The sequence below is a fragment of the Notothenia rossii genome, assembly GCF_949606895.1.
Source record: "Notothenia rossii genome assembly, chromosome: 11".
NCBI classification, from domain to species: domain Eukaryota; kingdom Metazoa; phylum Chordata; class Actinopteri; order Perciformes; family Nototheniidae; genus Notothenia; species Notothenia rossii.
Window position 1 is genome coordinate 38,070,546 of NC_136910.1, and position 26,802 is coordinate 38,097,347.

At 40.0% G+C, this 26,802-nt stretch overlaps 1 protein-coding gene across 1 annotated transcript in view; it reads left to right on the forward strand.

The window, feature by feature from the left end:
• The window catches only part of LOC307024906 (uncharacterized protein), a 31,908-nt gene extending 11,050 nt beyond the window's left edge, over positions 1–20,858 (forward strand). The window contains exons 4-7 of the mRNA XM_079659389.1: positions 2,443–2,604; positions 5,209–5,401; positions 7,476–7,803; positions 18,837–20,858. Of these exons, the coding sequence (XP_079515515.1) occupies positions 2,443–2,604; positions 5,209–5,401; positions 7,476–7,803; positions 18,837–19,359 (1,206 nt within the window). The 3' untranslated portion in view covers positions 19,360–20,858. The remainder of the gene's footprint in view (positions 1–2,442; positions 2,605–5,208; positions 5,402–7,475; positions 7,804–18,836) is intronic.
• Positions 20,859–26,802: the final 5,944 nt, after the last annotated feature.

A 26,802-nucleotide genomic window follows, 5' to 3' on the forward strand; every position in this document is an offset into this window, starting at 1 on the left:
AGATCTTTTTCGACTACGTAGTTTCAAATTCTAGCTTACTCTAGCTGGTTTCTCCATTCTTACCTACCCTACCTTTAAGGGAAAGGAAGCAGGGTTTTGTTGATTTGTCACTTGGGATATTATTTAAAAAAGTCACTATACAGTACACTGTAGGTGTCAAAAATGTTGAGGCAAAATTGCTGAAATTAATGTGATGTTTTTTTAAACAATTTTGATAAGTGGTTCACTGCAACAACTCCTGATATTGCTAAGACTTACCATCCTATATCAGGCCATAAATTCTAACTGAACATGTTTTGAGAATAATTTACTACCCAAGAGCTGCTTGTGTAAGATGATGAAGCTTGTTCTTAGAAATGGTATTCTTATTTAGAGAAATCTTATAAACTCTAACTATCTCACTGCACTGGCGGATTATCACAGCTGTTTCAAGTCTGTCATCTCAAATCACACTTTTTCTTTCCCTTGTCTCAAGCATACCTCAATCAGTGCTTATGTTTCCAGACAGTCGTGATATATAGTTGAATCTTACAACAGCCGAAAGTAAAAGCAGCCTTATAATAACAGACATGCATCGTAAAAATAACCATGTATGGCATTTTGTTTCCATCATATTTGCAGTGAAGGTTCTCCTTCATTATTGACACCTGCAGCAGAATTGAGCTAACAGCAGCATCCACATTCAATGGTTCCAGTTTTTATTATGCTGCTTCTGTCTTTGAAGCTGCAGGAAATGACCTCCACTGTGTTTCATTGATTCGTCTTTAGTGATGTTTTGATGCTATTATCCAGGCAGCGTGTTGCCAAATGGCTCATTGAGCTAGAGAAGTACAGTGTCGTGCTTCATCATGTACTGCAGTACCTGACCAGATCATCCACTGCAGCTCTGCATGACTAACAAAGGCTGGCAGCAGACACTGTGTTTGTGAAAAAACACGGTCACACATGCATTAGGTGAAAAGAAAGACATTTTTGTTTCAGTTGTGCTTGAGGTTTAGTATAATTTAAATCCTTATGGAGTTAGGTACTGACTCGGCTGTGACAGGATGAGGAGGTTCTGGTGTGTCACAATGTTTTTCTTTGGATTTCTCACCATAGTGAGAGCGCAGGAGACACAGCTGCTGAAAGAGAGAGGGGATGGATAGGAGAGGCGAACCTGAATATTCCTGCTGCCTGTGAAAGGGGGGACACTTAATCCCATCTAGGGGTTCATGAACATCTGCTCCGTGGAGATAAGAGAAGAGAGAGGGAAAGAAGGAAGGAAGGAAAGAGATGGAGGAAGGTTTAATTAGAGATCAGGATAACGGAAAAGAAGACTGATCAAAAGATATGGATTACACAATATGCAGGTTGTTTAGACAACACGAGGGTGGACACAAATACAGAAACACCACCAAGACCAGAGGAGTTGAAAATGTTTTAAGGCGATAGTTTGAAAGGCTGTTTAAAATGTAATTAAAGGCCTTGAGAAATGGTATCAATCAGCTTCTCTTTAAACAATGTGTTGCTACATGAGCATGAAAAGGTATGCCACAGTTTCAGTTACTGCACATTTGTTGTGTTTTTTTGTTGAGCTCCTTTCACTGGCGTTGCTCAGTTTGAAAAAAGTGATGTCACATATTCTGTAAACCAATCAGAGTGGAGCAACATTTCAATAGAAATGTAATGAAAGTTGTGGGATTGTTTATCTTACATTGCCTATCCACTCTCAATCCAACCCCGATACCCTGAGACCTTTTACAGAGTGTTACCACCCTCTAGTGGTGTGATGTAGGAGTTGCAATATATTCTATATACCATTGTACCAATATAAGTTATCTGTAAATATTTTACTGCCTCTGTTTTCATTAATGTTATCACAGTTTCTTCATTTATACTTTGATGTTATGACGTTTTTTTAGTGTTGTGTTGAGTCGCTTTCCATTTGTTTAAGATTTGGTCAAGGACCCTCTTAAAAACGAGAGTGTGCATTTCATGGGATTCTTCTTTAGATAATACTTTCTGACTGTCTTGATCTACTGTATAAGAAGAGGGTGAAAAAAAAAGCAGATTTAAGGAGGTTATCCAGGGAAAATTTGTGCTACCATCTGGAAAACGATCTTAAAATCCAGGAGGATTGGAGACTGAGATAAATGGAGACATTGGGAAAAGAATGAATGATTTGAAAATGAGCTGAGAGATTATTTTAGTTCTGACAAGGGGTTACACTCAGGCTCCAGATCAGTGGGTCTTACTCCTGGTCTCAGTCTCTCAGGTGGTTTCTATCCTTCTGGTTCCCTAATTGCATGTGTCTGGTGTGCAAGGTTTAAAAATAGCACCTATTATGAGGAGAGGTAATATAACTGGCAGCCCTTTGGCCAACAATGATGTCCAAGGAATCTTTAATGTCTTTACTACCGTTTTCCTTCCACGAATGTTGTGTATTTTTCTTTGTGTGCTCAGGACTTTAATCAGAGGTCCCTCTTCACTGTGACATCCCAAGGAATAACTCCCAGCAGCCCTTGCTCTCGGTCTCTGACTCCGCTGGCGTCGCAGCATTACCTGCAGCTCCTCCAGCAGCAGCTGCAGCAGCAGCAGCAGCACACACAGGTGGCCGTCGCACAGGTAAGGAAACACACACAAACTGTTACACACACACACACACACACACACACAAACAAACTCATACACATTGTGCAGGTTGGGTAAACACGGCAGAAGGTCATAATGACCAATTGTAAAATATCTACTGGGAGGCGTGTGGCGCAATGGATAGAGCCTTGGTGTTGGGATCAGGGGAGCACAGGTTCAAACCCCACTGCAGTCAGCATGTCGTTGTGTCCCTGGGCAAGACACTTCACCCCAAATTGCTCTTGCGGGGATTGCCCACAGCATTGAGTATGTAAGTCGCTGCATCTAACGCGTTATGGATTAATTTGATTTGATTACACGATGCTCTCCTTCAAGTCTTAACAGTTTGTGATATTCAAAGTCCAAATATGGTATTATTTCAGTTTTTTCTATTATATTATTTTCATTATTATAATTTAATTTTAAAAATATATATTTTTGTATTGCTCTGAAAATGTTTTCCTTTTCATTTTTGTATTAACTTAATTTTTTTATATTCAATGACTTAATATGATATAATTATTATTATTATTTGTCTTTTCTTTTATATATGTATATATATATAGTTATTTTTCATATTGCTCTGAACCCTTTACATTACTCCTGTATTAATACAATTACATTTAACTTTCCTCTACAACCCTACGTTAAGGTCAAGCTTAAATCCATATTTTAAAGCTGATACTTAAAAAAATTAATATTCCTGGAAAAGGACAATTGATCCCGCCAGGTAGTTTCCACCTTTGGTACTTTAAGGAAAAGGCAGCAAACTAAGTATATGTAATTAATTTATTGCAAAGAAAGGAAGACAATCTTAGATTTAAACACATGAAACCAGAGAGAATTGGTTTTCACAATGTTTTGCTTTAACATTTACTGACTGATTTTTCCAAATAGTCGTTGCATCTCCACTCTGATTGGTTCTCCTCTCTCACTGCACAGCCATTCCTATTAAGCATTTCAATGAATGAGATTAACATTTCTTCTAGTCTATGGCCTTTGTACAATCTTTTATTGATTAAGGGCTAAATCAAAATCAATAGCCTCTTTTTAGAAAGGGTACACAATAATCAGTACGGCATAAATTAAACTTGATGCTCGCCTGTTTTCAGTAAAAGCCAGTAGCATGTACCTCTTATTTTTATAATTGACTTTGTTGGCCCAGCTGAGCTCGTCGGATTGATCCTGACTCACGCTGTGGATTTAGCTCATCCAGTGTGTCATGAAATATTTCATATGATTCTGCAAATTGACATTGATGAGATCTTTCTCTCTCACTCTGCCTCATATTTATTTCAGTAAGCTTTTCATGAAATGAAAATGGAATTATTTAGTAAAAGAGACTTGTGAGGCTTGTGCTCCACAGATCATTACATTGTATTTATTTATTATTGTCAGTTTTGTCTTCGTCATTCATCCTGCCACATTTAAATATTATTATGTGTTCAAGCTAAATGACTAATAGAAATAAAAAATAAAGAAAACACCGACAAATAGTGCTAATATTAACAGGAAAATTCCACATATTTTGATATGATTTTTGGTATAATAAAGAGCATCATGTCAATTTTCAACGCAATCTTTTATTTTTCTCCTATTTTACTTTCTTCCATCTATTTGTCCTCCAAATTACTAATTGGCAAAGCATTTATTTTATTATTAGTAGTGTTGTCCGCATTCACACACTTTTTTGTAGCTTGAGGCTAATTCATTCTATTATGTTGCACATAATCACACATCAGCAGGAATTATATGGAAAATATTTTAGCACAGTTAAGCAGTCCTATAGAGATGATCTTCATCTTGAGTTATCACTCCCTCAATCAGTGTCTTTTACCTATGGTTTCCACTAGGGAGCAGCACCAACAAAGCAATGGAAGGGCAGTAAGTGTAGCAGAATGAAATACATGTGGTTAAACATTTGAGCATCTCAAGATTTATTAACCCTCATTTATAGCGTAATCTGAGGAACTACAACACAAATGCATATTCACTTCAGAATTTAAAGTCTGATGTGGTTGATTGCAATGCCACAGCCAAATCGACCCGCAAGTTAATGATGCACCTAAAGAGCCATCCCATTATGCATTTGAGTTTCAGTCTTGAAATCATAGCAATGGGAAATGATGAATTAGATGTAATCCAAATAATATAATTAATCAAAATCACATAATATCTCTGATGGGAGGTAAGCAGAATTAAAGAGACAGAAAAAAAAGTATTTCAAAACTCTTGCCGTACAATTAATTGGTCATTTATCCAAATCACAATATTGATTAGTGTGAGAAAGTGCAATATTTCTCTGTTTTGCAATTTGATTCCTAATTCAGATTCCTTTCTGTGATTTGAATATTGCATTGTGGTGTGAAAGTAGTGTCGCCCTAAACATTTTATTATCCAAACATATTTTCTTAGTACAGTTCCTGACAAAAAAAAAATGTCTCTGATCATTCCCTGAAATATTGAAATCATATTGCGATAAAAACATTAAATTGTCTAAATCACTATTTTATTTTATTTTATTTTATCCATATGCTCTAATTCTAACAGTTCAAACCATAATGCATCACCCCCTCTCTCTCCGTGTGTCCTCTCCAGGTGCAGCTGTTGAAGGATCAGATGGCTGCAGAGTCGGCAGCCCGCCTGGAGGCTCAGGCCCGGGTCCACCAGCTGCTGCTGCAGAACCGGGACCTGCTGCAGCACCTGGCTCTGCTGGTGCAGCAGCTGAAGGAGCTGGAGGCCGACGCCCCAACAACACCAGCAGGACCGGAGCTGCAGGCTAATGGACTCGGTAAGTGACCGCTGGGAACAGATGAACTGATGTCAGGTCAGGTTCCCCCGGGTTTTGCAGTCCGGGCATTTGCTCGCTCCTCTGCTGGCCCGGGGACAGTGCAGTCACTCATGACACACATGTCCTCCCGCCTGCAAACACCCTCAGCTGTGTTTGACGAGGCAGAAGCACAGCTGCCGGGGATCGAACCCCCGCCCTGCAGGTGAAGGTGTTCCCTTTGTGCTATCTGGGCAGCTGTAATTGAGCATTGTTGCCTTTATCTAAAAGAAGATTATCCTCCTGGTGTGAGCTAAAACTGTTTAAGCAGTGTGTACATTCTGTGTGTGAGTTCTTTTCTTTCTGAGATCTCCTGATCACAGTATCAAAGGAGGCTTTTTTGTCATGGTTAATGAAGACTGATTAAAAGCCCTTGATATTGTTAATGAGAAAGAATGAGGTGAAATGGGAGAGAGTGAGTTGGTGCTCAAACATGGTTTTTAGAGATGATTCTTTCATTTTTACATAAGCATATGAGTTTTCACATTTGTGTAAAAAAGGTTTAATTCACTCACTCAATGTATAATAGTAGTAGCAAAAGGTGAAACAGTTTAGCATGCCAACATTAGTTAATTGGATAATAAGTACCGGTAATACAAATGATAACTTGTAAAAGACATCCGATAATACTTTAATGTCAGTTAAAATCTGAAAATGTTCTCGCATCACAGGAGCTCCATTTGCTACATCAACTAGAAAATATTCCAAGACAACAAACAAGGAAACATAACAATACGATCACTGAAGACAACATGCTCAAGAGCCTCTAGACTAGACGTTTGACCTGGGATCTAACTCTGCATTCAATTTGAGGATTGACTGGTGCACTGAAAAGTGCTCCGGTCTAACCTCGTAAAATAGTGGTCAGGACATTAGAGGAATATTTTTAGGATGAATAAGTCTGCACCAAAGCACTGGACCCTCCTACAAGCAGATGCATGAAGCTACATTATTTCCTTTAACATTTATCCATTTCCACTTACTGACATCTAACTATACATCTACTATAACATTTGGAATTAAGAATATTCGAATGTTTACACTGTTACCGAAGTGTTAATTTAACTATATGTTTATTACTGAAGTGTTAGTGGTGTTGTTGTACTAGCTGCATTGTGTTGAAATGTTTTTTTAATGAGCTTTCTCCCAGATGTTTTTAATGTGGTTGTGAAAAACATTTAAACCACTGCTCATTAATTGCCAAAGAATGGCAGTCCTGTTAAACATTACTACCATCTATATTGATTTCTCCCCCACCCATATCACTTTTTGCAACACAAAGTGTAAAAACAACATTCTTACAAACAATAGCATCTCTGTATTAAACTAAGAGCAGATTACATAATCAGAGTGGATTTAAAACCACATTTTGTCAACATTATCTCACACTCTCAGACTGTGTTCTCACTGAGAGTTTTCATTGTGTAAAAACCTTTATTTTTGGTACACACACACACGTTCATACACACACTGTCCTAAGGGAGGATTTTCGGAGGAGGTATGTATTTACAGGAGTGAAAAGAAACTACCATTCTTGCCAAAATCATAATGAGACGCACACAGTGGGCAGAGCTGTGTGTGTGAGTTTTGAAGTGTGTACATTTTGAAAATGCCACATTGTGTTTAATGCTGGTTTTAATCATGTTAGTCCCTCTGATAAAAAAATGCTAATCTCAGACATAGCTGGATTTAAATCTTCCTCTGGCACAGAGCCAACTTCTTCATTCTGTAATGAGAGTCAGGCCTATGAGAGATCTTCAGACAAATAAGAAATATCCTCTTTTGTTTTTACTTTTGGTCGACTAGGGCTGCACTATTAATTTGAATTTAAAGAGGCCCTATTATGCTATACATCTTTGAATGATAATGACAATAGTGACACAAAAATGATCAATCCCTCCAAAATAGTGATTCATATCGTAATTGCAAAATGAGTTTATTTCCAAATGTTGCAGCTGTATGGTTAACTCTTAAATGCTCAGCAGTTGCATGTTTTATTATAGTGGCGTTTTGTTGATTTATCTTCTGATTATTCCAGATGGTCCTCAGTCCCCGTGCGGCTCAGTAACATCAGCAAAGGCTCTGACTCTGAATCTGAGGAAAAACTACATCCAGACGCTGGACCAGCTCATCACCTCTACACCTGCATGGCCTCTCCAAGCCTCCCCCCTCTCCCCCTCCACTCTGGACAGTGCTGAGTCCTACCTGAACCTGCTCAACCTGGAGAACAACGGCGAGCCTGCTGTGCTGGTGAACGGAGACGCTGACCTCTTCATCAGGGCCAAAGGGAGCGCAGAGAACAAGGAGGGCTCATGCAATGAGATCGTCCCATTCACCCTGAGGAACTCTGCCAACATCGATGAAAAGTAATACCACTTTTTTTTTATTATTTAGAATATAATATAAAGAACTGTACCAGAACTAAGTGAGTCCAATGAAGAAGAAGAACATTTTGTAACAAAGCCATTATACGTCAAAGGAATAGTTCAACATTTTTGAGAAATAGGCCTTTTTTCTGGTAGAGAGTTTCTCTTATGTCTATAAGAAACATATTGATGGTATATTCTGGCGTTAGTACTGTCCAAAAAACTGAAAATGCAACATTTAAACATTCAGTGTAAATGAATTTGTTACTCCTTTTTGTACCTCCATATTATTCATATTTTTACTTCTATTTGGGAGGTTTTTCTTAAGTTTGCATGATGTTTTTAGGGGATATAAACAGGAACTTTAATGTTGCAATGCAGTTACAGTAGCTAGCTGTTAGCTAGCTCTTGGCTACAACTTGAGCCCTGAGGGATTTTATGCCTTTTATTTGTTGAATGTTTTTTGAAAATTGGCACCATTCAAAGGTATACTGAATCAGCTATTAGCATATCCTGTCGGCAATAGAGTGGTGCAGTGACGAGTCCTAAAACCCGGAAGTGAGTTAGCATTTCACCACTACCGGTTCCCTCGTCTCAGAGCCAATGGGATTTCTCCAAAGGATTTTGGAAAATAGCTGGAAATAAGGTCTGTGGTTGACACAAATTTAAGAGACGGATCACGTTTTGTTCTATGACATTAAGGCCGTCCACACGGAGACGATATCAGTTTAATCCGCTAACGTTCTCTATCGTATAGAAGACGGTTCGTCCACACGAGGCCGACACGGAAACGCGGATTCGGAGCCCGAATCCGATACCCTTTGATTACGGCTCCCAAAAAGTGGGTAGATCTGAGGACGAAACGCTTGCGGCTCCGTGTGTACGCCCTATACGATCATTCCCTGATGACGCCATAGCCCCGCCTCTCCCCACCTCTCCTGCTCACTCCCGCGTCACCCGCGTCATTGCTGATGCGTTTCACCAAAAACAACAACAACAACAATGGCGGATCACAGGGTTGTGTTCGTACTCCAGACGCTACTGACCATGATACCGATTTTAGTGCAACATTTACAGCTCCTCTACCACAACCATCAGCAACAATAATAATATAATATATAATATAATAATCGTCATCGGTCTTATTCGCTGCTTTTAGTGTATTTTGTGGCGGAAGTACAGCGCCACTTACAGGCCCGGCATATGTACTACATCTTCTCCAGCGGGTCGAGCGGTCTCGTGTGGACGGACACGTTTCTTGAGCCAATTCCGTGTGGACAGAAGACATTTTTGATATCGAATTCGGTTCATTTTCCTTTTCATCTCTGTGTGGACGGGGGCCTAAATACGCCAGCAGTGCACTGGTGATTTTTGAAGAGTTGACGTGTCTGAAAAACGATGGTTGTTAACAAGTGGCTGAATAGGACTACAGAAGTTGTCGAGGACGTTGTACGTCATTACACCGAACACGTAAACACTCCCGCTAAGTTTATTTTTCCTTATTCTGCTTGAAAGAAGTACCTGCCTCCTGCAAACTGTTAAAACAAAAGCTTCAACTTGTACAATTTTGAATCTGTATTTTTGAATATCGATCTTAACTTGGCGTGATGTTGAAGCAGCGACCCTGCTGTAGTTCGTTTCTAGCATAACGTTAGCATTTTGCTTCTGGCGATTAGATTTATGATTAGAAAATTATAAAAGTAGGGTAGACATGTGGAGATTATCCTGCAGAACAAAACGTACATTTATCTAACCGGTTCGTTTTCCACCTTATTTCAAGCTATTTTCCAAAATCCTATGGAGAAATCGCATTGCTTTTTTGTCGAGGGAACCCATGCGCAGCTTATTTTCTGGTAAAAACGTCATCCCTGCACCAGTCTATATAACCTTGGATGAAGAACAGACACTTTCACTGGGTAACTTAAATACTGAAAAAAATAGAATATTACATTTAAACTCTAAGTCACACTGATTCTAAAAATCTGTGTATTGCATCTTTGTGTTCAGAGTTTGAGTTATGAACCCAAAAACAAAACAAAACAAAAGATAACCAAGTAAACTTTTAAATGGCAGATAGCTTACATTTTGATACATTTGATCAGAGCCAGGCTAACGCTATCCCTACACTGTTTGTAATAAGAAAAGTGCCTGCTGGCCATATCTTCATTTTTGATGGATAAACATAGAAGTAGAATCAATGTTTCTCCATCTTACTCTTAGCTTGAAGGCAAATAAGTCTGAAAATGAACAAACTATTCCTTTTAGTGTGCAAACATGTTCCTAATGTGGTAGCAGTCAGTTTGTATTTGAGGTGACACACACACAGTGACACACAGCCTGTAGCTTTTAGTGTTATTAGTGGAGAACTGCTACACTCAGCAGAAACAGCCTGCAGCTAATGAAAGTGTGACTGTAATCAGGGAATTACAGAACACAGGAGGAAAAGGCTCGAGGTCTTACAAACAAACAGGGGATCAGGTTTGAGGTTGAAAGAGAAAGGGAATCAGAGAAGCTTGTGAGAGAGGATGAGATTTAAGAGAAAAACAGAAACTCTATCAGCTTTAACTCCCACTGTTTCTATTTCATGGAATAACTCATTTTGAAAAGCCATTAAAACATGCGTTGACAGAGACGCTGTATTCTTGGGCATAATTTATAGTGAGTTTTTATTTCTCACTGTCTTGCAGATGTTATCTTGCAAAGTGCTTCCCCTTCTGTACTTTAGATGTAGTGTCTGAAACAAACACCAGCAGCTCTTACCTTGAATGCAAATATAGGAGCCACAGCATCTAATCACTTTTTAATGAGCTTTTAATCTCATTAAAGCCATCGCTAAGACCAGAAATAGCAAACATCAAAATAAAAATAACAAATTTACTACGTTGGATCCAGCAGAACAAACTCTTAAGTCCTCTCTTATTTATCCCCCCGCTCTCATCCTCGCACTTAATTTGTCTCTCGATGTTTGCTCTCCCTCTGAAAGCAATCCCCAGCGAATTCCCCAAGGAGGGCATGTTAAAGTAGATTTTAGAGCAGACAATGAGAAAAGTAAGGAGTTGACTCAGTGGTGTAGTGTGTATTTGGCGTGCTTGTGGATGTTGTTGGTCTGCTTTGTTGTGTGTGAGGCTTTGCTCCCAGACTCACATCCTGTGGTTTCCTGCAGCACAGACTCCCAGCTCTTCACAGCCTGAAACTCTACCCCAGTCCACGTCAGAATATCTTTTTTACTTTTGCATGTGAGGGAGAGGGAACAAAAGGGAACTTCAGATCTCTTCCGAAGAGAGGCATTTTGTGACCCTACATTTCCATGGGAAAATCAGTTTCATCTGGGAATGTTTTGTGTGCCCAGCTGAAACCCCCAATTTCCCTGCCTTATTTTTCTGTCTATAACTCTTCTTTCTGAGCACCACATTTTCAATTATCTGTCTCGAACGCTTAACAGAAGATTTAATAGCTTAGAAAAATACCAGCGGGACAGTTCCCCTTCTCTGCCATCCTCCCCCTCTTTTTTATTGGATGTTGTTTGTCTCTCTTGAGTGACATCATTTGTCGGTTACTAGTGGTCGTAAATGCTGGGTTTATTCACAAATGGCATGTAAACGTAATGAAAAGTCAAGTTATTGCTGCACAGGAAAAAAAAACAGTTTTTTTTCCTGCTGAACTAAATAACTTAATTCCTGATGACCTTTCAATGTTTATAATTTGTATGTTATGCTGCTTAAGTGACTCAATCATACATCTTCAATCACAGTGAATCCTAGGGACAACAACACAAAATGAAGGTTATGTACCGTAAATGGGAACTTCTTTATGTTATTTTGTCTCCACATGAATCTCCTCTGCAATACCTTCGTCAGTCTCCCTCTCTCCCCCGCAACGCGGCACATTCTATTACTTCCATTTGCTTTTGTTTTCCGATGTTTACAGCCTGAGTGGCCTTATTTGATGTTCTGGAAAGCAGACAGACACTCTTCTGCCATCCGGTCTCTCTCCTCCTCCATGAGCTGACCTCCGCTCTGGGTCAAGAGCTGTTCATGCAGGGCGATGGAATCCATTCATTTCACATTATTAGTGCAATTTAGCTCTAAATCACAGTTATTACGCCCAACATGGTTCACATCCGTGTGTGCTCTCCAGCTGGCTCGCTGAGTCGAGTGCTATATTATCACTGCATATGGTATGTTTCCTTACAACGCTAAAGCTAACCATGTAGTGAGTCACACTTTACATGACTAACAGGCAAGGCAGAATCAAACGGGTGTAACAGTTAAAATACACATTGTGGGCAGAGCATTGGACTCTGGAATCTGCAGCTTTTTTAAGTCATCACCCCTCTTTATCCTCTGCAAATACTATACTAGTTTTGGTCATAAACAACAGTTTTGGACAATTTAAAAGATTGACCTGATGATGGCAATAAAGGAAAAGTGACGTCCTGAGGGGGACGTAAATGTATTTTCCTAATTTTAAGGCAAATTATCCAGAAGTTATTGAGATATTTCATTCAAAGCTACGCTACATATATTCAGAATTGTCCTTCTATAAATAAAATCTTTCAGAGAAATCCTCTTCACATAAATATCTGTATAAATGTCTTGCAGAGCGATGTATCCAGTATTTATTGAGATATTTCTGTCTCTACCAACATGGCAATCCTCAGATACTTGTATCTTAAACCGGCAGCGTGCCCACACAGGGCAAAAACAAACACATATGGTGACCATAAGAACACCGGACTATAAATTATTCACCAGTGAGTCATGCTTTCCTCTGCTATGCTATGGACTGCTCTCCTTCTCTCTGACCGTATTGTATGTTGCATAATCACATTTCCTGGCCTATCTGCCGGTCTTCTTCTTCCCCCGTATGCTTCATTGTTTTCCACCATCAACATCATGAGATGCACCAGTAGCATCGTCGTAATTTGATTGCAGCGATGTTATATGAGTTTAATTGACCATGTTTGCAGGCGTCTGCAAGCCTGACTCTGCTACACTGCAGACTTTGTCAGGCTTTAGGATTCATTAGTTTGATTTAAAAATAAGTTTTGTAGTCACTTTGCGGTTCCTGGTATACTCTCACGTTCATCCACCCACTTAACCATCCCACACACACATCTCTCTAATGTGCTGTGTTCATTTCTTTACCAAAGCAAGACGCTTTCACAAAGGCCCAGTGTCTCCTGAGATTCAACCTCCTACTTTTGTCTATCTCACAGTCCAAATTATTTTAGACATGACTAAACGGGAAGACAAAGATGTTTCCTTTTTTCTCCACCTGTTGATCAGCTCCCACTGGTTGTTATTTAAATAAGTGTTGTGTTGTTATTTCTTGCTAGCATCCTGATGGCCTGAGTTATTCGTATTTGTTGAATGTTGAAGTAAATCAGCATGCTGCGATTATGAGTCATTTGTTCTGCAGACAGAGGGGGGTTCCTTTTTAATTTTCTTTAACACCTTTGCCTCTTTATTGATTTTCATGCAACATTTAATAAGTTCTGGCAGTGTAGTCTGACACATCTCGAACAAAGAAAGTGAAGCAATGACATAAATGACAGTAAATAATTATGTTTTCGCCAATTAACTAAATTCTCCTGAATATTTTCCAATTCTTGAAAGCCCTGGTTTGATTAATCTTAGTCTAAAAGTAATCGAGCTTCGATATATCTGGTTCTTCAATTTTAAAAACCTGTTGTTATAAAACAAGGGCCTGTGTCCCTTTTCAATAAACACAACAAAGCACAATGTACAAAGCAATTGTCAGATTGCAGCCCTATGTTTTCGTAGCACTAGCATAGTGTTTTGTACACCTTCACAGCATTTTGAATTGTGTATACCACTTTAATTTGATCCTCATACTGCGGATTTCTCCATTGCAACTGCGTCACATTGTAGTATTACATTGTCAAATCGGTTTTAGTTCTATAAAATCCTACACATAGTAGTTTAAATGTGCTAAAATGTGCAGAATGACTGACATAAGCTTTTAAATTCCCTTTTCCCTGACATAGTGTGGTGCTCCTCTGTACTCTAACTGTTGCCTCTCTTCGGTACAGGTGTGAGGACCCTCTCCTGCTCTTCCTCTTCCTCCTCTAACCATCCCTCATTTCCCCGTCAGTCAAACACACAAAAACAACAACCCCTAAATAACTCCCACACGACAGGCTTTCTTAAACCCACACTGAAAAGCTGAAATGTTGACTTTAATTAAATATATTATGTCAACAGATGTCACATAACTGTATTAGGTTGGATCAGAGCAATGTTATTAAGTTGAACCTAACATTTGTATTCAAACCTAATATTATTGCTCTCAACTAACCTAATACAGTTATGAGAAATCTGCTGGCATTATACATTTAATTAAAGTCAACGGTTTCGGTTTTTCAGTGCATAGCTCATTGCCCACTCCCATGCACCAGCCTACCTGTCCCTGGAGCTCTGCCACTGCCTAAGCCCCTTCCTCTCCTCCTCCTCTTCCTCTTTCTGCCCCTTCTCCTCCCTCTATGTGAGTATTTTCATGACATCCAGCATGTGGACTGTTTACTGGGCATGTGGTGGTGAATAGTGTGGGTATTTGCTGGTTCATGTGCAGGGCTCACCCATGATTCTCTCTGCTAATGACTGCATAATCTCTCCTCCATTTACATGCAGATGTGGTTCTAACCACATCTGCATGGAGGTAATCAGGGAGCCACACATGTTCAATGCACGGCAGCTCTGTCTGTGATTTATGCACTTTTGCAAGACTGTGAGCACTTGTTTTGTTTCGCATACTTAGAAGAAATATTCCTGTCAGTATTTGCTATTATCTTGTCAGTGGAGGTTCCACCTGAACAGTAAAGCTGTCACTTCAGAGGCAGAGGAGAATACCTAGGATGCACCTGTCTGCTCTCACTGTGTTACACGGGAGTTCTTTTGTATTTAAGTGAGTGTGTGTTTGGTGTCGTGTGCATGTATTTCTTTACTGAGTCTGACCAAATGACAGTTTCACAGCCTCAGGTAAACGCCATCAGAGATCTCACATTCACCAAGTCTTAGTCCTGAGTTAGATTTCCTTGTCAGTTGTTATCTTATTCAATCAAACTCATCCATTCTAGTTGCATTTGACTTCAAGTCTTTGCCTTATTAGTTCCTTAGTTAGTAGCTATTTTAGTATACTTAGTCATCAGATTATATTGAACATTTCGGTTCATTTTAATGTAGTTAAAATGATCCCTTTGTTTCGTTATCCCATGCTCTGTTAGAATAGAATAGTTTAATGTCATTATAAATGTACAATGAGATAATAATAAATGCTTCTCCCTTTCAAGGGCGCCATCAAAACAAAAACAAAACATCACAACATAAGACAACAAAATACACGCAGCATACATACTTAGGAATAAGGAATAAAGGAATAAGGAATACATTTATGTTATCATATTATAAACTATAACTTAAAGCTATCTTAAAATAATCTACAATAGTACACAGCTGGTGTTGAATCGAGTTTTGTCTTGACATGTCATTGCCTTATTTTAGTTGTTTAAGAGTCGTAAGTGATGACCCGATGAGTCAACATTTCTCTTTAGAAATTAACACTGCTTTGAGTACATTTAGTTACTGTATTTTGAAACAAAACTAAATTATAACTTAAAAACCTTAAACACATGAAATAATGTATCTTAAACTGCATTTACACAACAACAAAAAAAATCTTACTTTGAGCAAGAAAACCCCATACATTTCTCCCTAATGGATTGCGTACAGTATTTCTAGTAAATGTCAAGTCTCTGGAAGTCCATTTTCTATTCCGCGCTGAAATGAACTGAAGCCGCGGGCCATTTAGATAGATCCTCCGCAGTAATGTAAAGTGTACGTGAGCAGCTGTCGTAAAATGGCCTAATAATCTCTTTTAGTCTGACAACCTGCTACAGTGAGCACAAGATGAGGGACTAATGAGCACTGTGGGTGGTTCCTATCAGTGGCAGGAAGAGAGCTGCTTGTACATTTACTGAGGAAATATTCAGTTTTATCAGAAGACAGAAGGGTTTAGCAAGAAATCGAATATGTCTGGGATTGTATGGCTTTATGATCTTAATCTCTTGGAAAGACATCCACAATTTTACAAGTATGGTTTAAATTTTAAAGAAAGTAGGTATTATCTACCTTTTTGTCAAGTTGCCTTCTTGTTTGTCGAATAAAATAATGTGAGACGTAAAACCAAAGGGAAAAGAGAGATGGATGGAAAGACAACTATGAAGTTATAAAAGGCACAGGTAGAACACTAAGGGAAGACACAGAAGAGAGAGATAAGGCAGGGAGGTGTGTGGGGTGTCAGTGTGACAGAGAGAGGAGTGCTGAGTCAAAGTTATGATAATGAGAGCAGCCTGCTCCTTGATCCAGCTGCAAATTCATCCTCAAACCTGGCAACACACGCTGAGAGAGAACAGCACAAGAAACCAAAGCTGCATCACAATTCAGACAGGGCGGTTTATCTTTGAAAGCCTCAAAGAAACAGTTGCTCCAGCAGAGAAAACAGCACATGTATCCAAGGCTGTCATAATACAGACTGTGGGCCAAATAGACATAAATTGTAATATTTAAAAGAGTATATTTTCATTTATAAAGAAGCATCTTTGCTAGTATGTACTAGCTGTTGAATATTTTTACATTTCAGTCTGTTTTCACAATGCTAAAATGCAATGCCAAATATCCTTCCATTCCTCATTAGTTATGCAACACAGTGTGTCAGTGTGCTAAAATATTCCAGTTAGACATTTACATGCACAGAAACCTATACAACACACTACAGGAAAGAAATAATCCCCAAAATTAAGATAGAGCCTTTTAAAGTATTTCTCAGGAAAAGGGAGACTTTGATCTGCTGAAGGCACTGGAGGGAAAATCAAAGGAATCACGAAAGAAATGTGGATTTCGCACCATTGATTTATGTTAATCCATCCAAAAGTTTTTTTATTTAAAATCAAAAACATCCGCCTCATGAAGTCCAGGAAGTCAGTAGGAACAATGAATGTCTGAACAACATTTAATTCAAATCCAAACAGTAGTGGTTGCCATATTTCAGTTTGCACCACAGTCTTGTATCACATTGTCATCCTAAGGCTAATAAAAACCAGCGATGCTTCCGGTGACCTTGGAGTTAGTGAACTTCACTTCTCCCCCACAATGCTCTGTGCTTCTCCTTTTATTCGCCAGGGAAACAGTGTGTGATTATCTCTGGTGATGGTTTCCCTGCGCCATTATAACGAGTCTGTCATTACTGCAGCTATCAACCCCCATCTGTACAGAAACCGAGACAGTAGAGACATCAGCACATCGCATAAGTTCATTAGAGAGTAGGATTCAGCCGCAGACTGGTTTTCACGGGGGAACAAAGTTAGAATCTAGCAATATAATGTAGATGGGTGGAGTCCGGGAGGAAGTGAGGCTTGTTAGCAAATGTGTGTTGGGCCTCATTGCCAACACAATGACTGTAATTGTGTGTGGTTGTGGGAGCTGGTGCTTGTCGTGGATTTTCTGTTTTACATTCAGAGAGACTGCAGTGTAGCTATTTCTGGTGTGAGGAGGGGAAAGCCTGCAGCTCTTTTATCGCTTCCTTACCCCCACTCTCTTTTTTTTGTATTCTGTGGCTCCCTTTCTTCCCTCGCTCCTCTCTCTTTCTCATCGGGGGAGCTGTGGGATGTAGATAAGTCCTCAGACAGCAGGAACAGCAGGGAGCAGGGAGAAGGAGAGGGTTTCTGCCTTGTCTAGTAACAGCTTGCGTCACAGAACGTCTCAGGTTAATGGGGTAAAAATGTGATTGATGGAGAGGAAAACTGGCTGTAGGCTGATTCTCATGTACAGTGGAGAGAAATCTGTATTATTATAACGTGGACAACGAAGGAGTTTATAGTGCTAGACCTGAATATACATACACTGAACAAAAATATAAATGCAACACTTTTGTTTTTGCTCCCATTTTTCATGAGATGAACTCAAAGATCTAAAACATTTTCTATATACACAAAATAATCATTTCTCTCAAATATTGTTCACAAATCTGAAAAAATCTGTGATAGTGAGCACTTCTCCTTTGCCGAGATAATCCATCCCACCTCACAGGTGTGGCATATCAAGATGCTGATTAGACAGCATGATTATTGCACAGGTGTGCAAGGAAGGAGATGTGTTGCACTGCGGCAAATGGTGGTCACATCAGATACTGACTGGTTTTCGGACCCCCCCAGACCCTGAGGCTGTGCGAAGTTGCTGGATATTGGCAGGAACTGGAACACGCTGTCGTATACGCCGATCCAGAGCATCCCAAACATGCTCAATGGGTGACATGTTAGGGTTAGGGTTAAAACGGACCCCCCCAGACCCCCCCAATAAAGCAAAACTGCACGTTTCAGAGTGGCCTTTTATTGTGGCCAGCCTAAGGCACACCTGTGTATGCTGTTTCTGCACTTGTGTTTTCAAAGCACTTTGTCTGGCCTAATCTCAGATTCAAGGCTAAAAATGGAAGTGGATAGATGAGGTACATTTATTTATATAGCAAACCAAGGTGATGTATTTCCAATAAATCAACACTGGAAATAGTCAATTCTGAAGATCGAATCATTAATAATGTGTGTGATATTGTTAAAGATGGCGTTCAAAGATAATGTCGTTTTGGCTAATTCAACAGTTTTTACCAGTCTCCCCGAGACAAAAACTGAGAGACGCTTTAAGACAGACTTTTTTAATATATTTGGTGTAGTCTGAAATGATGTCAAACAGCAATATTAAGCTACAGTATCTTTGCTTATTTGTTGGGTGTCTTTACAATCCAATGACATAACTATGATCCCGTAAACATCCATAAAAGGGGGGTTGAAGGGACCCCTATTCCAAGCTTTTTTCTGATCTTAAACTAATCTGCCGCCTTGTTCAATGTTCCTTAGCCATGCTGTGTTGCAATATGATCATGCCACTGAAACGTCTTTCATTTGAATTTGTGGCATCTTGTCCGACTTCCCTAACCCTCCCCCTCTGTTCCCTCGCTGGTAGATATAAACAGACGATCCCTAAACTGGACCCTCCACCCTCCATGATCCGGAAGCGCTCCAGCAGGACCTTCTCTCCGGGCTCCGGGGAGGTCACGGCTAACGACGGGGCCCCTAGCAGCAGCAGCAGCCTCTCCTTCCCGGACATCACCCCCAGCTCCCTGTGCTCCGCAGACTTCCACTCCCTCTGTAACGGCGAGAGCAGCTCCTGCTCGGCCAGCGAGGACTCGGGGGTCCGGTCCGAAACCAAGTCGCTGCTGTCTCCTTTACGCGACGACGACGACTTGTTCGGTGACCGCGGGACGTTTCTAACGGCCTCGAGCGGCTGCGACAGTCCCCTGGAGGACAGAAATGATCTCTTCTCCTCAGAGTCTTACCCTGCTGATCCCACCTCGTGCCCGGACACTAACGAGCACCTTCCGCCCTTCTCCCCCCCCATGAACGACACCTGCCTTCACATCAGCTTCTCCGAGGACGAGCTGCTGGACATCAGCCAGGAGGAGCCCAGCGTCCCTCAGAGGAGTTAGGAGGACCAAGACTCCTCACTTATCAATCAACTCTTAATGCAATACTTCCTGTCAGACCCTCTTCTCTTTGCACTGGGCTCCACATCAGGACCTTTCATTATTCCGTCCACTTTGACACAGTCCAAACATAGCATATACCAGTTAATGATGAATAATCTATTGTATAAATTATTAGCCAATGGACAGATTTAGTATTTTTGTAATGAATTCTAATCTTATTTTACTTTGTAGTGGCTAGAATGTTAAGCAGAATACATGTAGCAATTCTTGCACTGTTAAGGTCACATGTATGTTAGAAATTAAAGGGAACACATTTTATTTTTGCTAGTAGTCTACCTTAAAATGTTATTTTGTATGATGCTTCTGCTGTGGTGCAAACTTTTGTGGGAAATATTGTTTTCTGCAAATTTCACAGAGTGATCACAGGGATGTTGGGATAAGCCTCGCCTTCTGAAAAGCACTGGACCCGAGTATGGAGGGGAAAGAAAAGAAACAGAAAGTCAGGAGAAAAGAAAAAGAGAGGATAGAAGTAAGCAGTGTTTTGATTTATGCACATCAATTTGTGGCTGTGTGGGTGTTTAGTTTTCATTCACAGAGTTGAGATGGTTTAGGAAGGTTTTGAGCTACTTGTATTTTAATTAGATTTTGACTTGAATGCTTTAAAGCAGAAAATAAATGCCATATACGAATAGATTTTGTATTTAGGATTGTTTTAATCCTTCAAAAGCATTTAATTTATGATATTTGAGTTGTGAGAAACAACAAAGTAGGAAGGCAAACCCTCGAAAATCATGCAGGAAAGCTTTGTATTGCACATGTGTCAGTGTGGAGAGTGGGTTATTAAATGCACCCCCACACACAATGGGACGATAATTGGGCAATCACAGAGGGCCTTGGAGAAAGACAGCTTGGCAGACACTCAATTTGAGAAATCCTGAACCACCAGCAAAATGTTTCATCAATTAAGCTGACATTTTATATACTTATATCGGTATAGAGCTACAACTATTAGTCAATAAGTCGTTATTAAAGACAATTAACCTACTGTAAGATGAATTGGTCGGATTAAAGTCCGATTTTAGGCACAAATGCCCCAAATAATACTAGTTTGAGCTTTTCAAATGTAATGTAATTGGCTCATTTTTTATTTTCTCTGAATATATTTCATGGATTAAGTGTTAAAAAAACACAAGAATATGATTGGCAGATAATGAAAGTAATCATTTACTGCATGCGTTTCATCAAATGCATGTGGCAAGATTTTACTGTAAAGTTTTTTAGTCAATTGAGCGCAGGTCTAACCCTTGACAGGTAGAAGAAATAATAAATGGACAGGAGAGGAAAAGCAGTGCAGGAGATAAGAGGGCCGGTGTGACGGTGCAGGTGTTAAACGCCCAGAGGCCAAGCTTTTAACACCCAGAAACGCGGCTTTTCTCACCATCGCATGAGGCGGGAAGCTAAAACAGCAATAACACGTGGAAGAAAATAATAATAAAGAGTTGAAGTACTTTCACACTTGTTTTCTTTCCTGCTACTAAACTGAATCCAGAGTATATTTGCAAAATCACACTCTGGTGTTTTCTTCAGGATATGGAGAAAATTCATTTTACTGGGTTAATTAGCACTCCTGCTTGTTTTTCCCCTGCTGTTGATACATGTCTTTCTTTTGCACCCCCTGCAGAGGTGAATGCACTGCAAGAAGATCAAGGCTCTTCTACACTACAGGCATGAAAAAATCTTGGAGCTGGGCGTGTCTGAAGCTTGGTGATTTTTTGCGAGCAACCAATCTCCCGCCCCCGACATACAAAGCAATAGCAATGTTAAAACGAAGTAAACTGGATATAAACTCTCCAAACAGGCGAAAAAACTATCACTTTCACCCACTGTCTCTGCCACCTCCCTCCATGCCTGGTTCCTCCGGTTTGTATCCCGGTAAATAGTTCCGGTCGTAAAGAACCGGGTGATTTGCTACCGTAATATCTCGTTTGGAATATGAGGAAATGAACTGCGGTCTGGCTCTCCCAGCTTGCACGCGGTTTGATTGGCTGCGCTTGCACTGAGGGGATTTGCATAAACGGGATTTGATTGGCTGATGCCAAGCATCGAGCCTCAAAAGTTGAACAATGTTCAACTTTTGATGCCGATAGATGCTCGTGATGCTTGCAAAGCCATGCCATGCTCCCCACAATGCAGTTCGGCGAAGATTAAAAATCTTCTACGTCACCCCATTCAAGTGAATGGGCGAAGCGTTGAAAGCATTTTTTGATGCCTGTAGTGTAGACGTACCACGGCCCGTCTACACTACAGGCATGAAAAAATCCTGAAGCTGGGCGTGTCTGAAGCTTGGCGATTGTTTGCGAGCAACCAATCACATGAATCTCCCGCCCCCGACATACAAAGCAATAGCAATGTTAAAACGAAGTAAACTGGATATAAACTCTCCAAACAGGCGAAAAAACGATCAGTTTCACCCACTGTCTCTGCCACCTCCCTCCATGCCTGGTTCCTCCGGTTTGTATCCCGGTAAATAGTTCCGGTCGTAAAGAACCGGGTGATTTGCTACCGTAATATCTCGTTTGGAATATGAGGAAATGAACTGCGGTCTGGCTCTCCCAGCTTGCACGCGGTTTAATTGGCTGCGCTTGCACTGGCGGGATTTGCATAAACGGGATTTGCATAAACGGGATTTGATTGGCTGATGCCAAGCATCGAGCCTCAAAAGTCGAACATTGTTCAACTTTTGATGCCGAGAGATGCTCGTGATGCTTGCAAAGCCATGCCATGCTCCCCACAATGCAGTTCGGCGAAGATTACAAATCTTCTACGTCACCCCATTCAAGTGAATGGGCGAAGCGTTTAAAGCATTTTTTGAGGCCTGTAGTGTAGACGTACCGTGGCCTTCATATACTATATATGTTTAGTATTCAAGCAGGTGCAGTGGTGGGAAATGATAACAAGCAGCTCACAGCTGGATTCAAACTGTCGAGTAACGGTGCAAAGACAGGCCATTAAAAACAGTTTGATTCATGTCTGCGGTCTGAATGGGAACGCTCTCCTCCTCTTTCCTTTACTCTGCATTCATTATCACATTGGCATTAGATATTCATGTATTTCCCACATGCGTAACATTGTAGAGACTTTCTGTCACTCTCTCCGAGTTCTTCTGCTCCAGGGTGAACTGTTTCTCCCCAAGTGTAGAACCTCTCAGGTGACTGCAAGCTCAATGTGTTTAGTGGGAAGCAGTAATGAGAAACGGAAAGAAAAAAAAAGGAAATCCTCCAGCTCACAAGAAGACTTCGAGATCTCAGGAGTGCAAACACCACCCGAGGCACAGGCTAAATGGGAGAGTTGTTGAAGTGCGTGGTACTTCACGCCCTCTTTCAACTTTTCCCACTGGATCATCAATAATGCAAGATGTCCGTGCAGTTGAGGAAAACAGAGCGTCTCCCCTGCTCTCTTGTTCTTTCTCTCAGGAGAGACGTGGCCTTCAATGCCAACCTGTGATCTGCCATCAACCCAGATCACAGCTTGACTCCCACTTGGCTTTACATCGATTCTTTAAGAAGATGGCCATCCTCCATTTGCGTGCCTATTAATGCTGCAGAAAAGTCTTCAGTCTTTGTAGCCAGTGAACAAGCTGTGTGTGTGTGAGGCCGTTGATCACAGACGCATGGCAGCCAGCTGAAATCCATATAAGACGAGAGATTTTCTTTTTGCTTGTAGACAATTGCAAATTGTTCAAAAAAGGCAGAGCACTACAGGCTAGTTCTGAAAGACGTGGTACAAAAGTTGAATTTTTCTAAGACAAACATATACCATAGTTGTAGTAATATCAAACATGTTCAGATTTATTTGCTATTACTTAGTGTGCACTCCTACAGTATAGCACATTAAGGAAGAACAATAAGCGTTATCAATATAATGTTACAGTATAGATTTAGCTGCTTCATTTCATCATTTAGAGTACTAAACTTTATCGACTCAATTTTGGTTCAATAATAATCATATTTAAAAATGTTACATTAAATATTCTTTTATTAGGTGTTGATTAGTTTTGTCATAGTTTCAGCAAGTTTTACGATGTTTATCTTACAGGAAATAACAGATTTATATGTCATAAAATGGTAAAACCAATGTTAAAAAATCAGATTTGGCTTTTAGGAGCTAGATTGAAGTAAAAGGTGTTTTTTTTTAAATCCTCTGAATAATTAAAATTCATGAATATGATACAAATTAAATCAGTTGAGAGAAAGAATGATATATATATATAGGTATTTGTGTGTTTGATTTGATGTACGGGTGATTTATACCAAACAGAAATGCTTCGGACTGAGTAGAACAGCCCACTCTCTGAGTCCTTCCTCTAAATGTCATCATGGCTCTGAGGAACAGTCTCTCAGATATGTAAACAGTGGTGTCGGCCAGATGGAGCTAGGAATAACAGAACAGAGGTGGGACTGTGCGTAAGGAACAACATGAGCGTCTGCTAATTACATCTTCAGTCTAACATTTAGGTTTTGCTGACATGTATCTCCCTTTGAAACAAGTATTTGTAGAGGTTATTACTGCAGTTGTTCTTTCCCTCCTCTTGTTAAAAAGGGAAATACAAGTTCCTGAGAGCTGAGATCCTGAAAGGCATATCTGGAGCCGGGCCCTGGAGGAACACAACACCTCCCGGGTTCAAACCATTTCCTTTCCACAGAAATATTTTCCCTCAGAAGCCCAGTGAAGGAGAAGTAATACTGCTTTTACAGCCTGCCCAAAAAGGTCAGCCACGTTCTGAAGAGTGTTTGTTCTAAGAGACCGTGCCTTTTCCAAAAGCTAAGTATACTTTTAAGATGACCACACTTGAAAGTAATGTTTGCTCTTGCTTTTTTTTTTTAGCTAACAGGAGTTTCCCAGAGAAAGTAACACTGCTCTAATTTGTTCAGCTAGTTGACAAGCCCTGTGTAGGAGATGATGTTTCAGAGCTGCTGCTTTACAAGCCCACCATGGAGGAGATGAAGACGAGATAAAGCTCAAAAGGAGGTGGGTTCAAGTGTGTTCTTTTTCTGTTGACTCCCAAAGAGCCCAAGTATGGTTGGTTTATGTAAACTACACCTGTAACAAAGGTCAACCCATGATTCACCTTTTCACCCAGTTTCATTCAAATCGGGCCAGTTGTTTTTCTGTATTCCTGCTGACAGAAAAAGCCAAAGACATTACTTTTTTGTCGACCGTAAATATTCTCACTCCTAAAGGGGATCTATCATTCAAAATGCACTTTTGTATGTCTTGTATTCATCAATATGTGTCCCCTGTGTTTCAGGGAACTCACAAAGCGTCAGAGAACAAAACCCTCTCTCTTTTCTTCCGTACCCAAATCTCTAAAAACGGGGGTACAACGGAGCTGATCCAGATTTTGAAATGTGGACCCACGGCACAATCAGAAAGTTGCTATCAGAAACAAAGCCTGACGTGTTTTGGAAGTTATATGGTCTTTGTTTACATTAGCAAGCATCGCTAACATTCAGAGCTAACCTGTACTGGAGAGAATATGTGTAATAAAAGCAGGAAATAAAAAAAGGAACTCACCTTGTGGTAAACCCACAAGAGAAAAAGCATGTGAGCTCCATACTGTTTCAGAAATAATCCTTGATGTGGTTTAGAACATGATATGGCGTTTCATCACGGCATCGTTTAGCTGTCTGCCGGGTAATTCTAATCAGGCATTAGCTCCACCTTTTTCTCAAGCTAAGGACCCAGAACCTGTTCTCTAACAGGGCTGAAACAGAGGGATATGAGGGATTTCTAACATGCATGATATGTTTGGTATTTTGAGCAAAACACAGACATGTTTTTTATATATTTATATATATATATCTGAGACCCATAATGTATGCCTACAAATAGCATAATAGGAGACCTTTAAAGCAAGACTGCAACATGTTTTGAAACATTAGCTTTATGCAGAGTGACAATAGAAGATTTTTAACATGAATTTCTGTAAAAAAAATCTGGTTTTTCAGCAGGACTACAGAGGAAAAACTGCTGTCGTGATTTATTTTGTGTTAAGCATGGTCCAAAGTAGAACTCGTTAAATTGAGCATAAATTATGTTTTACTTGTAACAGCCTTGGTGGAGGTCTGCACCCTTCTAGTACCACTTTGCTTTTTGTAAAAGTATAACAAATTAGATATAATAAAGCTTTTATATATTTTCCTCCTACTCTGCTATAAAAGCATATTAGCATATTTCCCAAAATACTTTATAACCCATGTCACAGCTCAACTAGTAGCCATCAAGAAAAGGTGCAGATACCAGTAATACATGTTCAGACAATGGAGAGTAACAGCCATGAAAACCACACATACAGAGCAACATATTGGGTGAAAAAAGAGCAGGAATTCAGAAGAAGTCTCGGCGATGCAGAGAAAATGACTGTTCTTTCATTGTTTGAATAACAATGCAAACATCATTTTGTTGAAGCCAAACATCCAGCGGGAGTCTCAGGGTAATGGTAATTGATGTTTTTGCACAGCAAGTGAAGAAAATGGGTTTACAGCACATGGTCTCTGGCAGCTCTGAGTGTGGGTCTGCTGCAGGCGACTGGCAGCCCCCCCCCCCCCCACACACACGAGGGAGAAGGAGGAGCGAGGAAGATTGATACGGGTCGGAGGTTTGGCACCATTTGGTATGTTGTTAGGGAGGATGGGTTGTGGTACAGAATATTAATGTTGTGTTAATATTTGTAATAGGCTCATTATTCTTCTGTAATTATTTTGTGTTTACAACCTTTCAACCTTCACCAGGGAGCTAGATGATTATGTGAGATGAATATTGTATTTAACTTGCTTGCTTATGAAGAAAATACTATAACAAGTTATTTTACCAGCAACCAACATTTACTTTGCTCATGCTACAGTCCTCATGTGATAACTGCAGTACACACAGTTATCGATCTGTTGTCACATGACCTAGTTGATCCTTGACTTTGTACTTTGATATGTTTTTACCAGGTAAATATTACTTTCTAGACACACTGTGTTTTGAGCTAAATGTCAGTACGCTCAAAATGATAAAACAGCATGCTGTTGTTCACCATGTTCAATAGCATGTCAGGATTATTATTTTAGTTTGAATGACTGGAATAATTCCATCTGATGAGACATGCTTTGCTTTCTCAAAGCTTGTCCCAAAGCCTCTGAATGTGGGAGTAGATTTTCATTTATTATAACATTTCTACCGTTTGCCTCGGTTCTTCTGGCTTATTGCTTTTTGTGAAACATTGAAGTGTTGCAGTTAGACCACCCAAACATAATATACTTTTTTGCTGCACCTCACAAAAAGTCCTCAATCTAATTAATTTCCAAAATGTGGCATATTTGATTTGGAGATATCCTTTGTCGTATCACTCATTAGTTTTATTTGATGCTGTTTTTGCCCCCTAGCTTCCATCCCAGC